This window comes from Odocoileus virginianus, chromosome 19 (assembly GCF_023699985.2).
Source record: "Odocoileus virginianus isolate 20LAN1187 ecotype Illinois chromosome 19, Ovbor_1.2, whole genome shotgun sequence".
NCBI classification, from domain to species: domain Eukaryota; kingdom Metazoa; phylum Chordata; class Mammalia; order Artiodactyla; family Cervidae; genus Odocoileus; species Odocoileus virginianus.
Window position 1 is genome coordinate 11,807,986 of NC_069692.1, and position 14,666 is coordinate 11,822,651.

General features: G+C 42.0%; 1 protein-coding gene across 5 annotated transcripts in view; it reads right to left on the bottom strand.

Annotated features, from left to right (window-relative positions):
• NCOA7 (nuclear receptor coactivator 7) overlaps positions 1–14,666 on the bottom strand; it is a 151,905-nt gene that overhangs the window by 50,926 nt on the left and 86,313 nt on the right. For all 5 annotated transcript variants that reach the window (XM_020878926.2, XM_020878928.2, XM_020878927.2 and 2 more), the window contains 2 exons: positions 6,904–6,983; positions 2,686–2,793 (listed from right to left, as the gene is read on the bottom strand). In XM_020878926.2, coding sequence (XP_020734585.2) covers positions 2,686–2,793; positions 6,904–6,983 — 188 coding nt within the window. The remainder of the gene's footprint in view (positions 1–2,685; positions 2,794–6,903; positions 6,984–14,666) is intronic.

Genomic DNA, 14,666 nt, shown 5'->3' on the forward strand with positions numbered 1-14,666 from the left:
ACCTCTGACACCCTCTTCTCCTCCTGCCCTCAATCTTTCCCAGCATCAGGGACTTTTCCAATGAGTTGGCTGTTCACATCAGACAACCAAAATACTGGAGCCTCAGCATGAGTCCTTCCAACAAGTATTCAGGGTTGATTTCCCTTAAGGTTGACTGGTTTGATCTCTTTGCTGTCCAAGGGACTCTCAGGAGTCTAAATCAGCACCACAATTTAAAGGCGTCAATTCTTTGGTGTTCTGCCTTCTTTACGGCCCAGCTCTCATAACCGTATGTGACCACAGAGAAGACCATGGCTTTGACTATACGAACCTTTGTTGGGAGAGAAATGTCTCTGCTTTCCAACACACTGTCTAGGTTTGTCATAGACAAATTTTAACTTTAGTGCTTTTAAATCTCTCTTCAATCCAGAAAAAAAGTGAGCCAAGAACAAAACACACCTTAAGATAAAGGTGGAAAAATCATCATCAAGGAGAAATAAGATGAGGACTGACAGTACTGAAAATATGAGCTTCCAAATTACCAAACATTCATTAAGAAGTGGGCCATAAAATTTGGTCTAAGTTTCCAAATAATCAATGCAAAGAGATAGACATCATGCGTCAACAGAATTCACTGTCCATAAAAGAAAAACAAACCAGTTTCTTACTAGTACAAGTAGTCTCCCACAAAGCCTCATAAAAAAAAAATGTGTCTCACAGTGAACTCTTTGTCTTAATGACACATTGACAGTAAATGCAATTACCAGTTTTGAAGGGCTGTTCTTTGTAACAACGTCAAAATGGGTCGGTGGCAAATGTCAAAAGGTTAGAGTTTCGTGAAAATAATTTACAGAAGGCTAAAATTACATGGTCTTAGTATACAGCTCTCATTTATTGTATGTTTCTGGGCTAGGACAGAAACAGATTTCTTCCAAACAGATGTCAATTCTCTATTAATATTTTCTTTTTGCACCTGAGCTCTTGACAAGTGTTAGGCAACGTAGGTTGAGATTCTATTGCCTGACATTCTAGACGTCAAATCAAAGAGATAATTCCTATGCTTAAATAGCCCATTGTACTGTAGATAGAAGTGACAGTGTTAACATGGAGAAGTCCAGTCACTGTATGTCCTCCTAAAACATGCAAGTGAGTCTGGATCACTCTTCTTAATTCCTCGTCTTTGCCAGAAAAATCATGAGCACAGCCAGATCTTGGGACAACTAACAGCACATAACTGTTTAGTTATATGAGGGCTACACAGCACAGCAAAGGCAAGAAGGACCATCTGAGTAAATGCAGGCCAACCCCTCATTTCAGAGATGAAACCAAGGTCAAAAAGGAAGTGACTTGCCCAAGTTTAACAGCTCTTAAAGGGTCAAAGGAAATGAAGCTTTGGGGCACCTATTTTCGTATTATTATCCTTAAGGAGGCATATTAAGATGGTTAGAGGAGATGGTTGGACAGCATCACCAACTCAAGGGCCATGAAGTTGAGCAAACTCCAGGAGATGGTGCAGGACAGAGGAGCCTGGCGTGCTACAGTCCATGGGGTCACACAGTTGGACATGATTGAGCAACTGAATAACAACAACAGGGCATATGAAGGCAGTTCCTATACCTCCTGTTAGCTGCTGGGCCTTAACCCAGTACCAATAAACTATTTTGTTCATGGACTTGGTAAAAGAATAATCACCCTAAATTATCTTAGTAAGTTCCAGTGGCTACAGCTTGAATTAGTAAGGATATGTCCAGGTTCTCTGCTATGGGTCAGTTAACACATTATTCAGCAATATCCCAGACTATAACAAACCCAATAAAAATGACTAAAATCTATTACTTTCCCAGAGGTAAAAATGTGTTACGTTTTGAAAATTTTTAATTCATATTTGCCCTCAATTACCTGGTACTGGCAGTATACTAATTTCCCTCATTTATGACAAGGACATAAATACCAAAAGCATGTTAGTACAAACTGGCCAATTTATAGCCTGGTGGCTTCATTTGCTGCCCTTGAAATAAATGCAAAGAATACTACCATTGCCCGAATGAAGTTATTCTTAGAAGTAGCAGCATCCACCGTGAAAGAACTCAATGTTACTAAAATTTATTTATTTGTAAATTTTTTGATGGCCACCATTCTGACCAGTGTGAAGTAATACATCATTGTACTTTTATTTGCATTTCTTTAATAATTAGCAATGATGAGCGTCTTTTCATGCGTCTGTGGCCTTTTCTTAATGATCCTGCTGAAAGTCTCCACCTTTGGCCAGATTGGTTACTTTTGTCATGGTATCAAATGAAGGCCAAAATGACACAAATTTTGCCTTATTTAAAATAAAACGATGGCCATAATATACCCCATGAGAGGACTAAACTGAAACTTGCAATTCTAAATTAAACATTTGAAGAATATCTGTATGAAATTCTACAGGGAAAAAAAGTTACATTAACTTTTCTTGATGGAAACATCTATTAACACAAAGGATAGTTAAATCACCTGTGTTAATCATTTGCAAAGCATTTATCTCTGAACAGTTCATAAGCATCAGGACGCTTTCAGAAGTCTTGGATCTAAGAGACTGAACCAAGACACAGTAATAATGATGACAGTCCTGAGACGCTAAGAGCAAGTCATTAAAAATGGCAGTGAAAATAATTTCTAAAAGTAAAATGTTTCTAAAGGAAAATTCAATAAGAAAATCATTACCTGGCCTGGAACAATAGTGTGCGTGAAAAGCTTATTCAGTTCCACTAATTTATTGGGAGTGATGTTAAATTTCAGTGCTATGGAGTTTAGGGTGTCCTGGCTTCCAGCCTAGAATAATCAAACAAACAAGATTCAATACACAAAGCAAAAGACAGACAAAATCTTTCTCCTGATAGTCACTTAATCTACTTTTGATATGAGTGAATAAAAAAGTAACATATACATCCAAATGTATTATGAAAAAAGCAAATACATTCTCAATTCTTAACAAAAAAGTCTTAAATATTATTCATTTCTGGGCTCCCTTATTTGCAAATTTCACTGTCTACTAATAGATTTCTAAGCTTACTCTGGCACAACTTAGGTGTGTGTAACAGAGGGTCTATGAGTTATAATATAAAGCTAAGAAGAAAAGAAATATTACACATAACATTATTCATAGAGGAAATGGAGCTAGATTCTCTCTTAGCATTTTTCTATTTGCCTGTCTCTTTACTGTACTTTAGGCTCCTGGATTGTGGCCTGTTAAAGACCATTTTCCCTACAGTGCCTGACACATAGAAGGCATTTAAATATTTGATGAATGAATACAGTGAAAGGCATGGAAATCTAAAAGGACTCAGACTAGCGACCAAAAACTGTCCACTGACATTAACATGACAATTTCCCACAGTCAGCCAACTTAGTGTTATTGTTTAAATCCATAAAATTTGTGGTCTGTTTCAGCTGTTCATGTCTCTGTCCTTCTCTAATAGAGGAGGAAGAGGAATAAAAAGGGCGGGACTTTCCTGGTGGCTCAGTGGTAAAGAACCCACCCGCCAATGCAGGAGACACAGGTTTGATCCCTGATCTGGGGAGACCCCACACTCTGTGGAGCAACTAAGCCCTCCTGCCACAAAGAGCGAGCCTGTGACCTAGAGCTCGGGATGCGCAACCACGGCAACCACGCGCTGCAATTACTGAAAGCCACGGGCCCCAGAGCCTGCGTTCACAAGAGGGGCCACTGTGGTGAGGAGCCTCCACATGGCAACGAGAGAAAGCCCCCGCGACCACCAAGACCCAGCACTGAGATGCTCCCAACGACAGCCCTGGGTCAACACCGGGGGCTAACTCTGTAAGCTCAACGGGCTCCGCCAGGCGAGCCTTGAATTATAGGCGGAGATTTGAGGCGCCTGAAGGAATTTGTAAGCAGCTGAAATGAGACAGATGTCGAGTTCCACTTACCACTCACTGCCCTCAGGTATCAAAAGCCCACAGACTAGATGCACTGTCCCAGTTCTATAACTGTCCCAGAACTATAACCAAGTTAACAGTTATTAAAACTACCTCAAACATTTCTAGAACAAGATAGAAATACATAAATTTTTTAAAAGTTACTGAAAACTTAACAGATGCCCCTACCTTACCCTGAGCAAAATCATCAGCACTAAAGGTTAACAAAAAAGTTTTCAAATATTTTTTCAAGCAGTACATATTAACATAATATATTCAAACCCACAGCTTTTCAAGGTTTAGAGTCAGTAGAAGACACAGATTGATAATGTAGACAGACTATAGTCAGACTGTTGGACCTGAATTCCAAATCTGCCATTTGCCAGCTGTGTGACCTTGGGTCACTTGCTTAACTTCTCTGTTCCTCAGTTTCTTCATCCAAATGGAGATACATATGACAAGTGATCAATAAACTGGCTTCATATTTTTACACAAAAACTTGAGGATACTATGTACAGGGGCTTCTGGGGAGGAGGAACACTTTAATGATCTGCAGGTATTACACAAGCATAAAACATATATACAGAACCAAGTTACAGAACCTGGGGAGGGATAACTTGTATCATTAAATGTCTGAAACTAAACAGAATGCTTGAACATTCACAGCACCGGAACAATATAAGCAATTGTGTAAGTGGCTCTGGTCATGGTTCTCTAAACACAAAGTTATGGGTCACCTTTTAATCATGAGAAGTACACAAAATAACTAGCCAACTAATCTCCATAACATGAATCAATCAGGTGGACAGATCTGCATTACTAATTTGATCACCCGTTTATATGAATTAATCTGGGGTTGATTTTTTACGCTCACTGCATCGTTTAGTACACCCTGTGTGAAGCATCTCCTAGCAAAGACTACTTCTCATATCCGTGGAGGTGCTTGTGAGTCACACTGTAGGATATATACATGGCTTTAGAATCAATGATGTTTTTAGTGATAAACAATCCAACACTTAAGCAAGATCTTGCAGGAGTTAAAGGCACTGTGCTAGGTGTTATGGGCATCAACAACATACTGCAGCCAGTGGTAATGGGACATACATAATCACCCCCAAATCTTCCTGGAAAGGCCCAGGCCTATAAAGCATAGAAAGATGCCTAGAAAGATGTCCACAGAGCACTGTGCATGAAATGCCAGTGCCAGGGCCTCCAGTGTGGGAGGTAACAGGCAGGAAGGCCGGGGGTCTCCAAATGGAGGAAATAGGCTGCAAGTGTCAGACACTTTTTCTCTCTCTCTTAAGCAGCAGGAGGAAACAAACTAGTGATATATTTTCCCCCCTTCTCTATTCAAGTTTAAAAAGAGGTTAGTCTTAAAATACTGTGTTGCCATAATGACACCTGGTTCCACCTGAACTTAACTTTTCTCAAACCTTGAGTTAACCAATGCATTTTTCTTATGGAAATGTTTGTCTTAAGCCATGTTAATGTACTATGCATTTACCCCAGACTCTGTCTTCAAGTCGGTTTGCCTAAAGGTTCAGAACTGACCTGACAAACCAGGATGTTATACTCATACATTGTTCTCTTAATCTATGTTATTGAAACTATATATTTGTATGGGAATCTGCCTTTCTTCAAGATTCATGTCAATCGTTTTATGGCCCAGGATGACTCCGCCAGTGCCAAGATTATCTCAAAATGCATCGTGTGGGTGAGGGGCCTGATATCATTCTCTGAGTTTTGAGACATTTCCTTCCTTTAATTAGCAGACTGCTAGTAGCTATATAACATCCAGCTAAAGACTAGCAGGGGGGGTATTCTTTCTGCCTCCTTCTGATGTCTATGTTAGAAGCTTTCTCTATCTCCTTTATACTTTAGTAAAACTTAAAGTTTTACTAAGCCTTGTCTCTGGCCCTGAATTGAATTCTTCTCCTCCGGAGGCCAAGAATCCCGGCGTCTTTCCATGGTTCAGCAACAACCTTTCAAATGTGATGCTTTACAGAAGCTTGGAGAAGATTCACCATTCTAGAAGAAATGCCAGGGGGGGACAGGCCTTGCTGCTTGCCTTATATAGAGAGCCAGGCATTGCACACAGATAGTGGGTAGAAAATAAATACACATGAGGAAAACACAGGGGCAGGGGCCACAGCACTTAATTTCTTTCTAGAAATCAGAGATCACTCCTCAGCGATGCCAGGTCAAAGTAATGAAACAGATCTATAACTGAGTGCCCACTTCGTGCCAGGCCTGGGATAAGCATGCACAGCTGCTGGCCTCCAGAAACTCATGGTGTGATGGGAGAGATGAGTACATAATGGGGAGGGGCAGTCATGGACACATGCACTGCATCATTCATCTGCTGATTCAACCATATGGAGGTCTAATACCCTGCAAGCACCAGAATTAGAATGGCAACCAAAATGGGATCTGGTCTCTCTCCATGGGTACATGAATTAAGGCACAAGACAGACAGTGAAAGATAACAATTATACTAGTGGATCAACACTGTTAAACTGATAAAGATTATGCAATAAAGAACACAATTCTATGAGACAGTAGAATGAAGGGATCAGCCCTAGACTTGCAGGATGGTCACAGAAAGGAAGAATGAATGTGGAGAGTGATAGGAAGATGATGTTTAGGCTGAGGTTCTGGTTTATAGAAATGTATGGATGATGGAGTCACTGCTTCTTGAAAAAAGGCCAAGCCCAAAGGTCTAAGTGAATGTGTTGAGTAGACAACTGAATAAATGGTTTGGGAAGTCAGAAAGCATGACTAGGAAGGAGACCTAAAATTACTCATCACTGGCGTATCAAAGGTAATTCAAGTAACAGGTTTATTCAGGGAAAAACTATAGAAAGGAGAAATGACTGAGGTCTTAAGAAGCTTTGCTATTTAATGGTTACACAAGAGGAAGGCAGCGAAGGGGCAGGATGTGTCAGGAGAAACATTATGTAAATCTAGTGGTATTAACAAATGTTTGTACTACCTGTTTATACTTACAGTGTATTCCATAGTACCATGGGGCTTCTGAACCACCATCTTCTTCTCTTTTTTATCATGTGTTTTGTTTGGATTGTCATCTGAGGAATAAAATGATATAAGTGAATGATTTCACTTTCAGGAATTGAGGATAGGGTAAATTACAGTATATTAAAACCCATTCTCAAAATGACTTTGAAAAAACAAGAAGACACTAAAAGAAAAATGGGTTGAAGGTACAAATAGACCAAACTCATAAAAACATTGGTCATCAATGTATACATGAATAAATGATTAATGCTAACTGAACTGAACTGTAATTAAATAGTACAAATAACAAAGAGGTTATGCCTTATAGTTATCCAAGTATTTGTTTAAATGATAATGTATAATGAGGAAGTTAAACTAGTATGGTGATATAATTGATAAATGTAAATCAGTACAGCCCTTTTAGAAAGTGATTTGTCAATATGTAACAGTAGCCACAAAAATGTCCATAACTCAGTAATCTTTCCCTTACTTATCCTAAGGAAAAATCAAAACAAGGAAAATGCTAGGCACAGTATATGGTTACTGCAGTATCATTTATAATAATGAAAACTTGGAAAGACCTCTATGTTCAACAACAAATTAATGTGGACCACAGATCGAGCTGCTTTTAAAGGTCAAAACCAGTCAACCTAGTAGTTTGGCAGCTACAAATGATTCAACCTGTTATAACAAAATACCTCTTAATATAATCAACCAGGACACTGAAAACCAGAGAGACATATATCAATGGATATACAGTTAAGTGACAAAAAGTACAAGATTGAACTAACTATGAAAAGATGCTCTAACTTGTATGAGATCAGAAAAATGCAAATTAAGACGAGCTATCATTTTACAGCTATTAGCATGGCAAAAATCAGAAAGTTGGATAATTCTAGGGTTGGCAAAGATGCAAGCTGCTACACGGAATGTAAACTGGTAAAACCATTCCAGCAAAGTAATTATACACAGCCTGCTGCTGTTGTTTAGCCGCTAAGTCGTGTCTAACTCTTTGTTACCCCATGGACTGGAGCCCGCCAGGCTCCTCTGTCCGTGGGATTTCTCACGTAAGAATACTGGAGTGGTTGCCATTTCCTTCTCCACAGGATCTTCCTGACCCAGGGATCAAACCCACGTCTCCTGCATTGGCAGGTAGATTCGTTACCACTGATCCACAAGTATGACTCAGCAAATTGACCCACAGATACACATCCTCTCCCAGGAAATATCAGAAAGTGAGTGACCTGCTGGAGGGTGCACAGAACAGAGTTATCTGTGGCAGTGGGGAGCAGGAGGGTAAGCAAAATATATCTAAGTACTGCCTAGAATCCCAGAGCATAACAGGCCAGAAGCAAACACCAAAACATGTTTAGAGAGAAACAGAATGGTATGTACAGAGTGGTACCATTATGTGCACTAAAAACAGCTGCACACACACACAAAAAAAAAAAAACTTTTATTTATTTGACTGCACCCGGTCTTAGTTGTATCACGTGGGATCTAGCTCTCTGACCTGGGCCCCCAGCACTGGGAGTGTGGAGTCTTAGCCACTGGACCACCAGGGAAAGCCCTGTGGTTGAACAGTTTTACCAACCTGTTTCTTGCCTATAGAATTTGGGGAGTTGATCAGTCTTATTTCATCTTCTTTTGGTTCCTTGTCTACAGAATTTGAGAAGTCAATCAGTCTTATTTCATTTCAGCTTCTTTCTATTCCCCTCAGTCCAATGTGGCAATGTTCCTGCTGGTATAACACCCAAGAACTTGGAGGGTCTTCTGTCCATTAGACAAAAGGCTCATTTACAGATCTTTTCAAGAAACTCCATCTGTTTCTGACTTCCACTGGGATGCCTGAGGGAATCCATGAATTACAACTCTGATCTCTTCAAAGAGCCTTCTGACAGCTAGACACATTTTTTAAGGCTACGTCCAAACAAAAGCCCACATACATTGAACACAATAGAATGCAGTGGAGGGGGAGAGAAACAAGAGCGGGAGATGAGAATCCTCTCCATCTGAGACCCTAGAGCCCCCCAAACCCACATGCAGACCAACAGTATCATTTCAACTTCCCAACAAACACGGATGAGCTGGCTGAGGATGGAAGGGAACACAGGAATGTGAAGACAGTTAACGTACATGGGATTCTCTGCCTTTTAAGAATTTCCTTTATATTATTTAAAATTAAGAACCAAGAGGAAAAAAAAAAGATTGCTATTAGTCTTTTTCTAGTCCTTTATAGAATCAGAGACACTCTGAAAATCTATTATAAGCTTATTCACTCAGCTGTGTCCAACTCTTTGTGACCCCATGGACTGTAGCCTGCTAGGCTCCTCTGTCCATGGGATTCTCCAGGCAAGAATACTGGAGTGGGTTGCCATGCCCTCCTCCAGGGAATCTTCCCAGCCCAGGGATAAAACCCAGGTCTCCCACATTGCAGACATATTCTTCACTGTCTGAGCCACCAAGGACCCCCCAAATCTTCTAGACTACGTTAAAAAAAATGGTTTCTCTTCCTTTAGGTGATCGATCACATCTAAATTATTTCAGGAAGATGAGACTCTACTGACTGTGGTCTTCAGATCTCCAGATTCTGTAGGAGAATCTGGAGGTTCCATACAGCCTAGTGAAAAATAAAGGAGAGTATTTTAAAACTCTCATCATCTGCATGGTGTTCATTCCTTTTAATATCTTAGCTCCACTCTCTGCCCCACATCCCTGCCTTTTTCTTTGCCGCCAAAATCAGCTGTCCCTTAGGTCCTCCTGCTTTCAGCACAGTCTCTTCATATCCTTCTGTAGGTGCTTCCTATTTCTAGAGCCTAATCTGCTGCTTCTTCCCATCTGTGGCAGCTTCAGCTCATGCCCTTCCACAGGCTGTACATAGTCATCTCTGGTCCCACTGGGGGTCCTGTTGTATGCCAGCAAATCATGAGAGTTTCCATATTATTCAGCTGCCAGAGAAAGCCAGGTGCTGGCTGAACTTTTCAGGATAAACTTGACAACTATGTACAACTGATTTACTACAAAAATTACTTTTCTTCGGCATAGGTGGATAGGCCAGAAAAACGGCAAACACGGTAATAATATATTTGGAAGGAAAAAAAAAATACAACCTTTCCTCCTGAGTCTAAGATTTTGAAATATTTGAGGCAAGGACCATGATGTATACATCTTTGAATGTCTTGTGCCCTTGTGTGATACCCATTACACATGCTTGCATGAAATTTTCCAATACAGATCAATAGGCCTAAGGAGTTTGAATATGGGCAATGTTTTCACTGATAGAACATCACACCAGGAACATCATCTGAAGCAAAGCCACAAACCAAACATTAGGTTTTACAGCTGAGTGAATACAGAAAGCTGAGAAGTAACTAACACGTTCTAAGGACCCAATCTGTCTTCACCTGATTATAGCCCAAGGTAAGGATTCATCAGTTAAGTTCAGTTCAGTCCCTCAGTCATGTCCGAATCTTTGCGACCCCATGGACTGCAGCACACCAGGCCTCCCTGTCCATTGCCAACTCCCAGAGTTTACTCAAATTCATGTCCATTGGGTTGGTGATGCATCCATCCATCTCATCCTCTGTCGTCCCCTTCTCCTCCTGCCCTCAATCTTTCCCAGCATCAGGGTCTTTTCAAATGAGTCAGTTCTTTGCAATAGGTGGCCAAAGGATTGGAGTTTCAGCTTCAACATCAGTCCTTCCAATGAATATTCAGGATTGATTTCCTTCAGGATGGACTGGTTGGATCTCCTTGCAGTCCAAGGGACTCTCAAGAGTCTTCTCCAACACCACAGTTCAAAAGCATCAATTTTTCGGCACTCTGCTCTCTTTATAGTTCAACTCTCACATACATACATGACCACTGGAAAAACCACAGCCTTGACTAGATGGACCTTTGTTGACAAAGTAATGTCTCTGCTTTTTAATATGCTGTCTAGGTTGGTCATAACTTTTCTTCCAAGGAGCAAGCGTCTTTTAATTTCATGGCTGCAGTCACCATCTGCAGTGATTTTGGAGCCCCCAAAAATAAAGTCTGTCATGGTTTCTACTGTTTCCCCATCTATTTGAAATGAAGTAATGGGACCAGATGCCATGATCTTAGTTTTCCGAATGCTGAGTTTTAAGCCAACTTTTTCATTCTCCTCTTTCACTTTCATCAAGAGGCTCTTCAGTTCTTCTTTGCTTTCTGCCATAAGGGGGGGTGTCATCTGCATATCTGAGGTTATTGACATTTCTCCTGGCAATCTTGATTCCAGCTTGTGCTTCATCCAGCCCAGCGTTTCTCATGATGTACTCTGCATATAAGTTAAATAAGCAGAGTGACAATATACAGCCATGATGTATTCCTTTCCCGATTTGGAATCAGTCTGTTGTTCCATGTCCAATTCTAACTGTTGCTTCCTGACCTGCATACAGATTTCTTAAGAGGCAGGTCAGGTGGTCTGGTACTCCTATCTCTTTAAGAATTTTCCACTGTTTGTTGTGATCCACACGGTCATAATGTTTCCTAAATATTTTTTTTGCAGTAAGTTTTCAAGACAGCCAGCTATTCCTCTCAATAAGTGAAGTCTTGGATATATTACCTCCACAAGTGCCACAGCACATGGTCCATGAAGCTCTGGGGAGAGAGGGGCAGAGCTCTGGGCTGCCTGGGGAGAGAATTTCTCTGCCGGGTTTCAGGAGGGGCTCCACTGCCAGCATTTCAGGTGAGGACTCAGGGCCACCCTCAAGGATGCAGTTATCTCCCAATGACACCTGACATCTCTATTTCGAGCTTCAGGTCTCCTTAGACCTTTCTGTTGTTCAGTTGCTAAGTTGTGTCTGACTCTTGGCAAGCCCATGGCCTGAAGTACGCCAGGCTACCCTATATCCTTCACCATCTCCCGGAGTTTGCTCAGATCCATGTCCGTTGAGTCGGTGATGCCATCCAACCATCTCTTCGTCTGCTGTCCCCTTCTGCTTTTGCCTCAGATCTTTTACACCGGCCCAAATTCAAATTCTCCCCCTGCTTACAAAAACTCGAAGCAAACAATGCAGAAGTATCTACTACCAGAGGAGAACAAAATTGGTCAAGTGGTCCTCAGAAGCCATTCAGAGCAAAGTAACTGTACCCACTGTTTGCCCCGCCTCTGAAAAGTTTTCAGAGACAGTTTTTCCTGGTCCAATAAGTGTACTGAAGAAAACCTGAGGTCTCCTGCATTGCAGGCAGATTCTTTACCAGCTGAGCCACAAGGGAAGCCCAGAAGAATGAAACCCAGGCCCTTTTGGCTAAACTGTCTTGTTTCCTCATAAATCCTAGAAGGGTTGGAATGGGTGATGGGGGAGTCAGCGTTGACCCGGTGCCCTGCCCACAGGAGGCCCAGGGGTGTGTCTGGAACACAGGCCTACTGGCTCCGGCATCTGAGGAGATCCTAGATAACATTTGTTGAAACACTCCTTTCTCTCTACGTGCGTTGGGGCTAACAGAAGTTGATGTTTGGGAGTCCAGGGCCTGGAAAGGCAGGAAAGCTGGATGTAAAGGAATCTTATCACGGCCAAGCAAATACATTTTAAGAGAATACCTGAGGCTTGAGAACAGAACCTACAGAAGTCTGAGATTTGGAAGGAGGGGAGGTAAAAAGAAACGTGGCTGATTGAGGGGGTGGGGAAGATTGAAAAGAAAGGAAAAGATCATTACGTCACAAAGGCATAGAAACCAAGTTAAAGGAAGGTTGTACTGACACTGTCAAATGTTACCCTGAGGATGGGAGATGGAAACTTGGAAACAAGTAACTGGGAGGTCACAGAGGCCCTGCGGTGAAGAGTGATCTCAGGACAGATGTGCTGACCCTCTCAGTAAAGTAGGGATAAGGTCATCTGCTAAAATGTAAGGAGTTTGAAGACACGACTGGGGGCTTAAGCGGCTGTGAAATTTGGAAGAGTTATTGCGGCAAAGATGAGGTTTCAATGATAGAAATACTGAAAGAAGCAATAGGAGGAAGCAGTAAGGGTTTCCCTGAGGGCTGAGTCTCAACACCAAGGTGACAGACCGTGGAAGGAATAAACAAACCCCCTCTGTCACGGCCACCCGTGTTAGGAGAACGGCATGATGTATCTGCTGCTACTGTAAGACATTACCACAAATCGAGTGGTTCCGAATTTTAAACAGTCACAAACTTATGATCTTTTAGCTCTACATGTTTCAAGTCTGACATGGGGTCTCACTGGGCAAAATTCAGGTGTCAGCAGGCAGCTCTTTAGAGGCTTGAGGGGAAGACTGACTCCCTTGCCTGTTCATCTCAGAACGAGCCCAGCTTCCTGACTTCAGGGTCCCTCCCTCAATCGGCAGAGCCAGCAACATCAAGCCGAGTCCCCTCACGCTGCTGTTTCTCCAGTTCTCTCTCTCCTGCCACCCTCCTCTCACTCTTGGCACTCTGGTGTTCACACTGGGCACACCTAGATGATCCAGGATGCTCGCCTCCTTCAGGTCAGCTGATTAGCAACCTTAATTCCATCCACAACTTGAATTCGCCTCTGTTGTGTAACCTAACAGGTTTCAGGAAAAAGGACAGGGACACCTTCTGTGAATGGGTAGGGGACATTATTCTGACTAACAGAGATGGAGAACAGGCTTACGGGAAGAGACAAAAGAATTTCAGATCTCAAAAGGGGATTTTTGATGATTCAAGTAGTAACCCAGGTATGTGACGGGCTGGGGGGATGGGAGGGAGAAAGGGTAGAGGTGGTTAAGGAATGCAGCTCTGGTTATGTTTTGGTTTTGAAAAAAAATCCAGCAAAAATGAGATACTATCCAGGACCTTGAAACCTGGGCAAGTGGCTCCAGGCACAGACCACTGGGACTAAGTGAAGTCAGGACAGTGGACATTATCCATTACTGTCCTTGAAAACAGAAACAAGAGACAACGGTGAATCCCCTGGCTCTTGGTTCTGTAATCTCTACATAGATAGAGGAAGGACAGAAAAGACAGTATGTAGCTTTGTTTTTCCTCTTATTAGCTATCTGAACAAGCACAAATCGAATGTTGAAAATTACCAGGTTTTCAAATTTTATCAGGATCAAATTTGCTCTGGCCTTCCACTTACTGTCTGTGTCCCCTCTTCCCACACTCCTCTTGAACGGTCAGTTCTCTTCTTTCCTTGCATCCTTATCACAAGACCATCTGAACAGGGGACACGAGGCTGACGGCATAGGACTCACTACACACTTGTCCAAAGAGGAAGGATGGCTTCCATGACATCCAAATGAGCGGGATCCAGTGCAGCGGCAATTGTCTATGTCTCTCTCATGGTAGTTTACTCGCTAAGTCATGTCCGACTCTTGCAGCTCCATGGACTGTAGCCTGCCAGGCTCCTCTGTCCATGACATTCTGCAGGCCAACAATACTGGAGTGGGTTGCCATTTCCTTCGGCAGTGTCTTTCTTGAGCTTTCTAAGAAAAAGCCATCCTGATACATAAACAGGAAAAGCTGTTTCCAATGACAGACACAGCCCCAGACTGGAAAGAGATGGCATAATTTGATTTTAATCAGTCAGGTCATATACCATTTCCCTTATGTTACCCCACATTTTTTTCTGATTACAATTTGGTTTTGGAGTCAAAACAAGCTGGCTTCACCAATCAACCCTCAGAGCTGTGCAATGCTGAACAAGTCACTTAAAATCTTTGTACCTCCATTTCCTTATCTGTAAAATGGACGTCTCAGGTGGGAGGGGGGACCGGGATGGGGAATACATGTAAATCCATGGCTAATT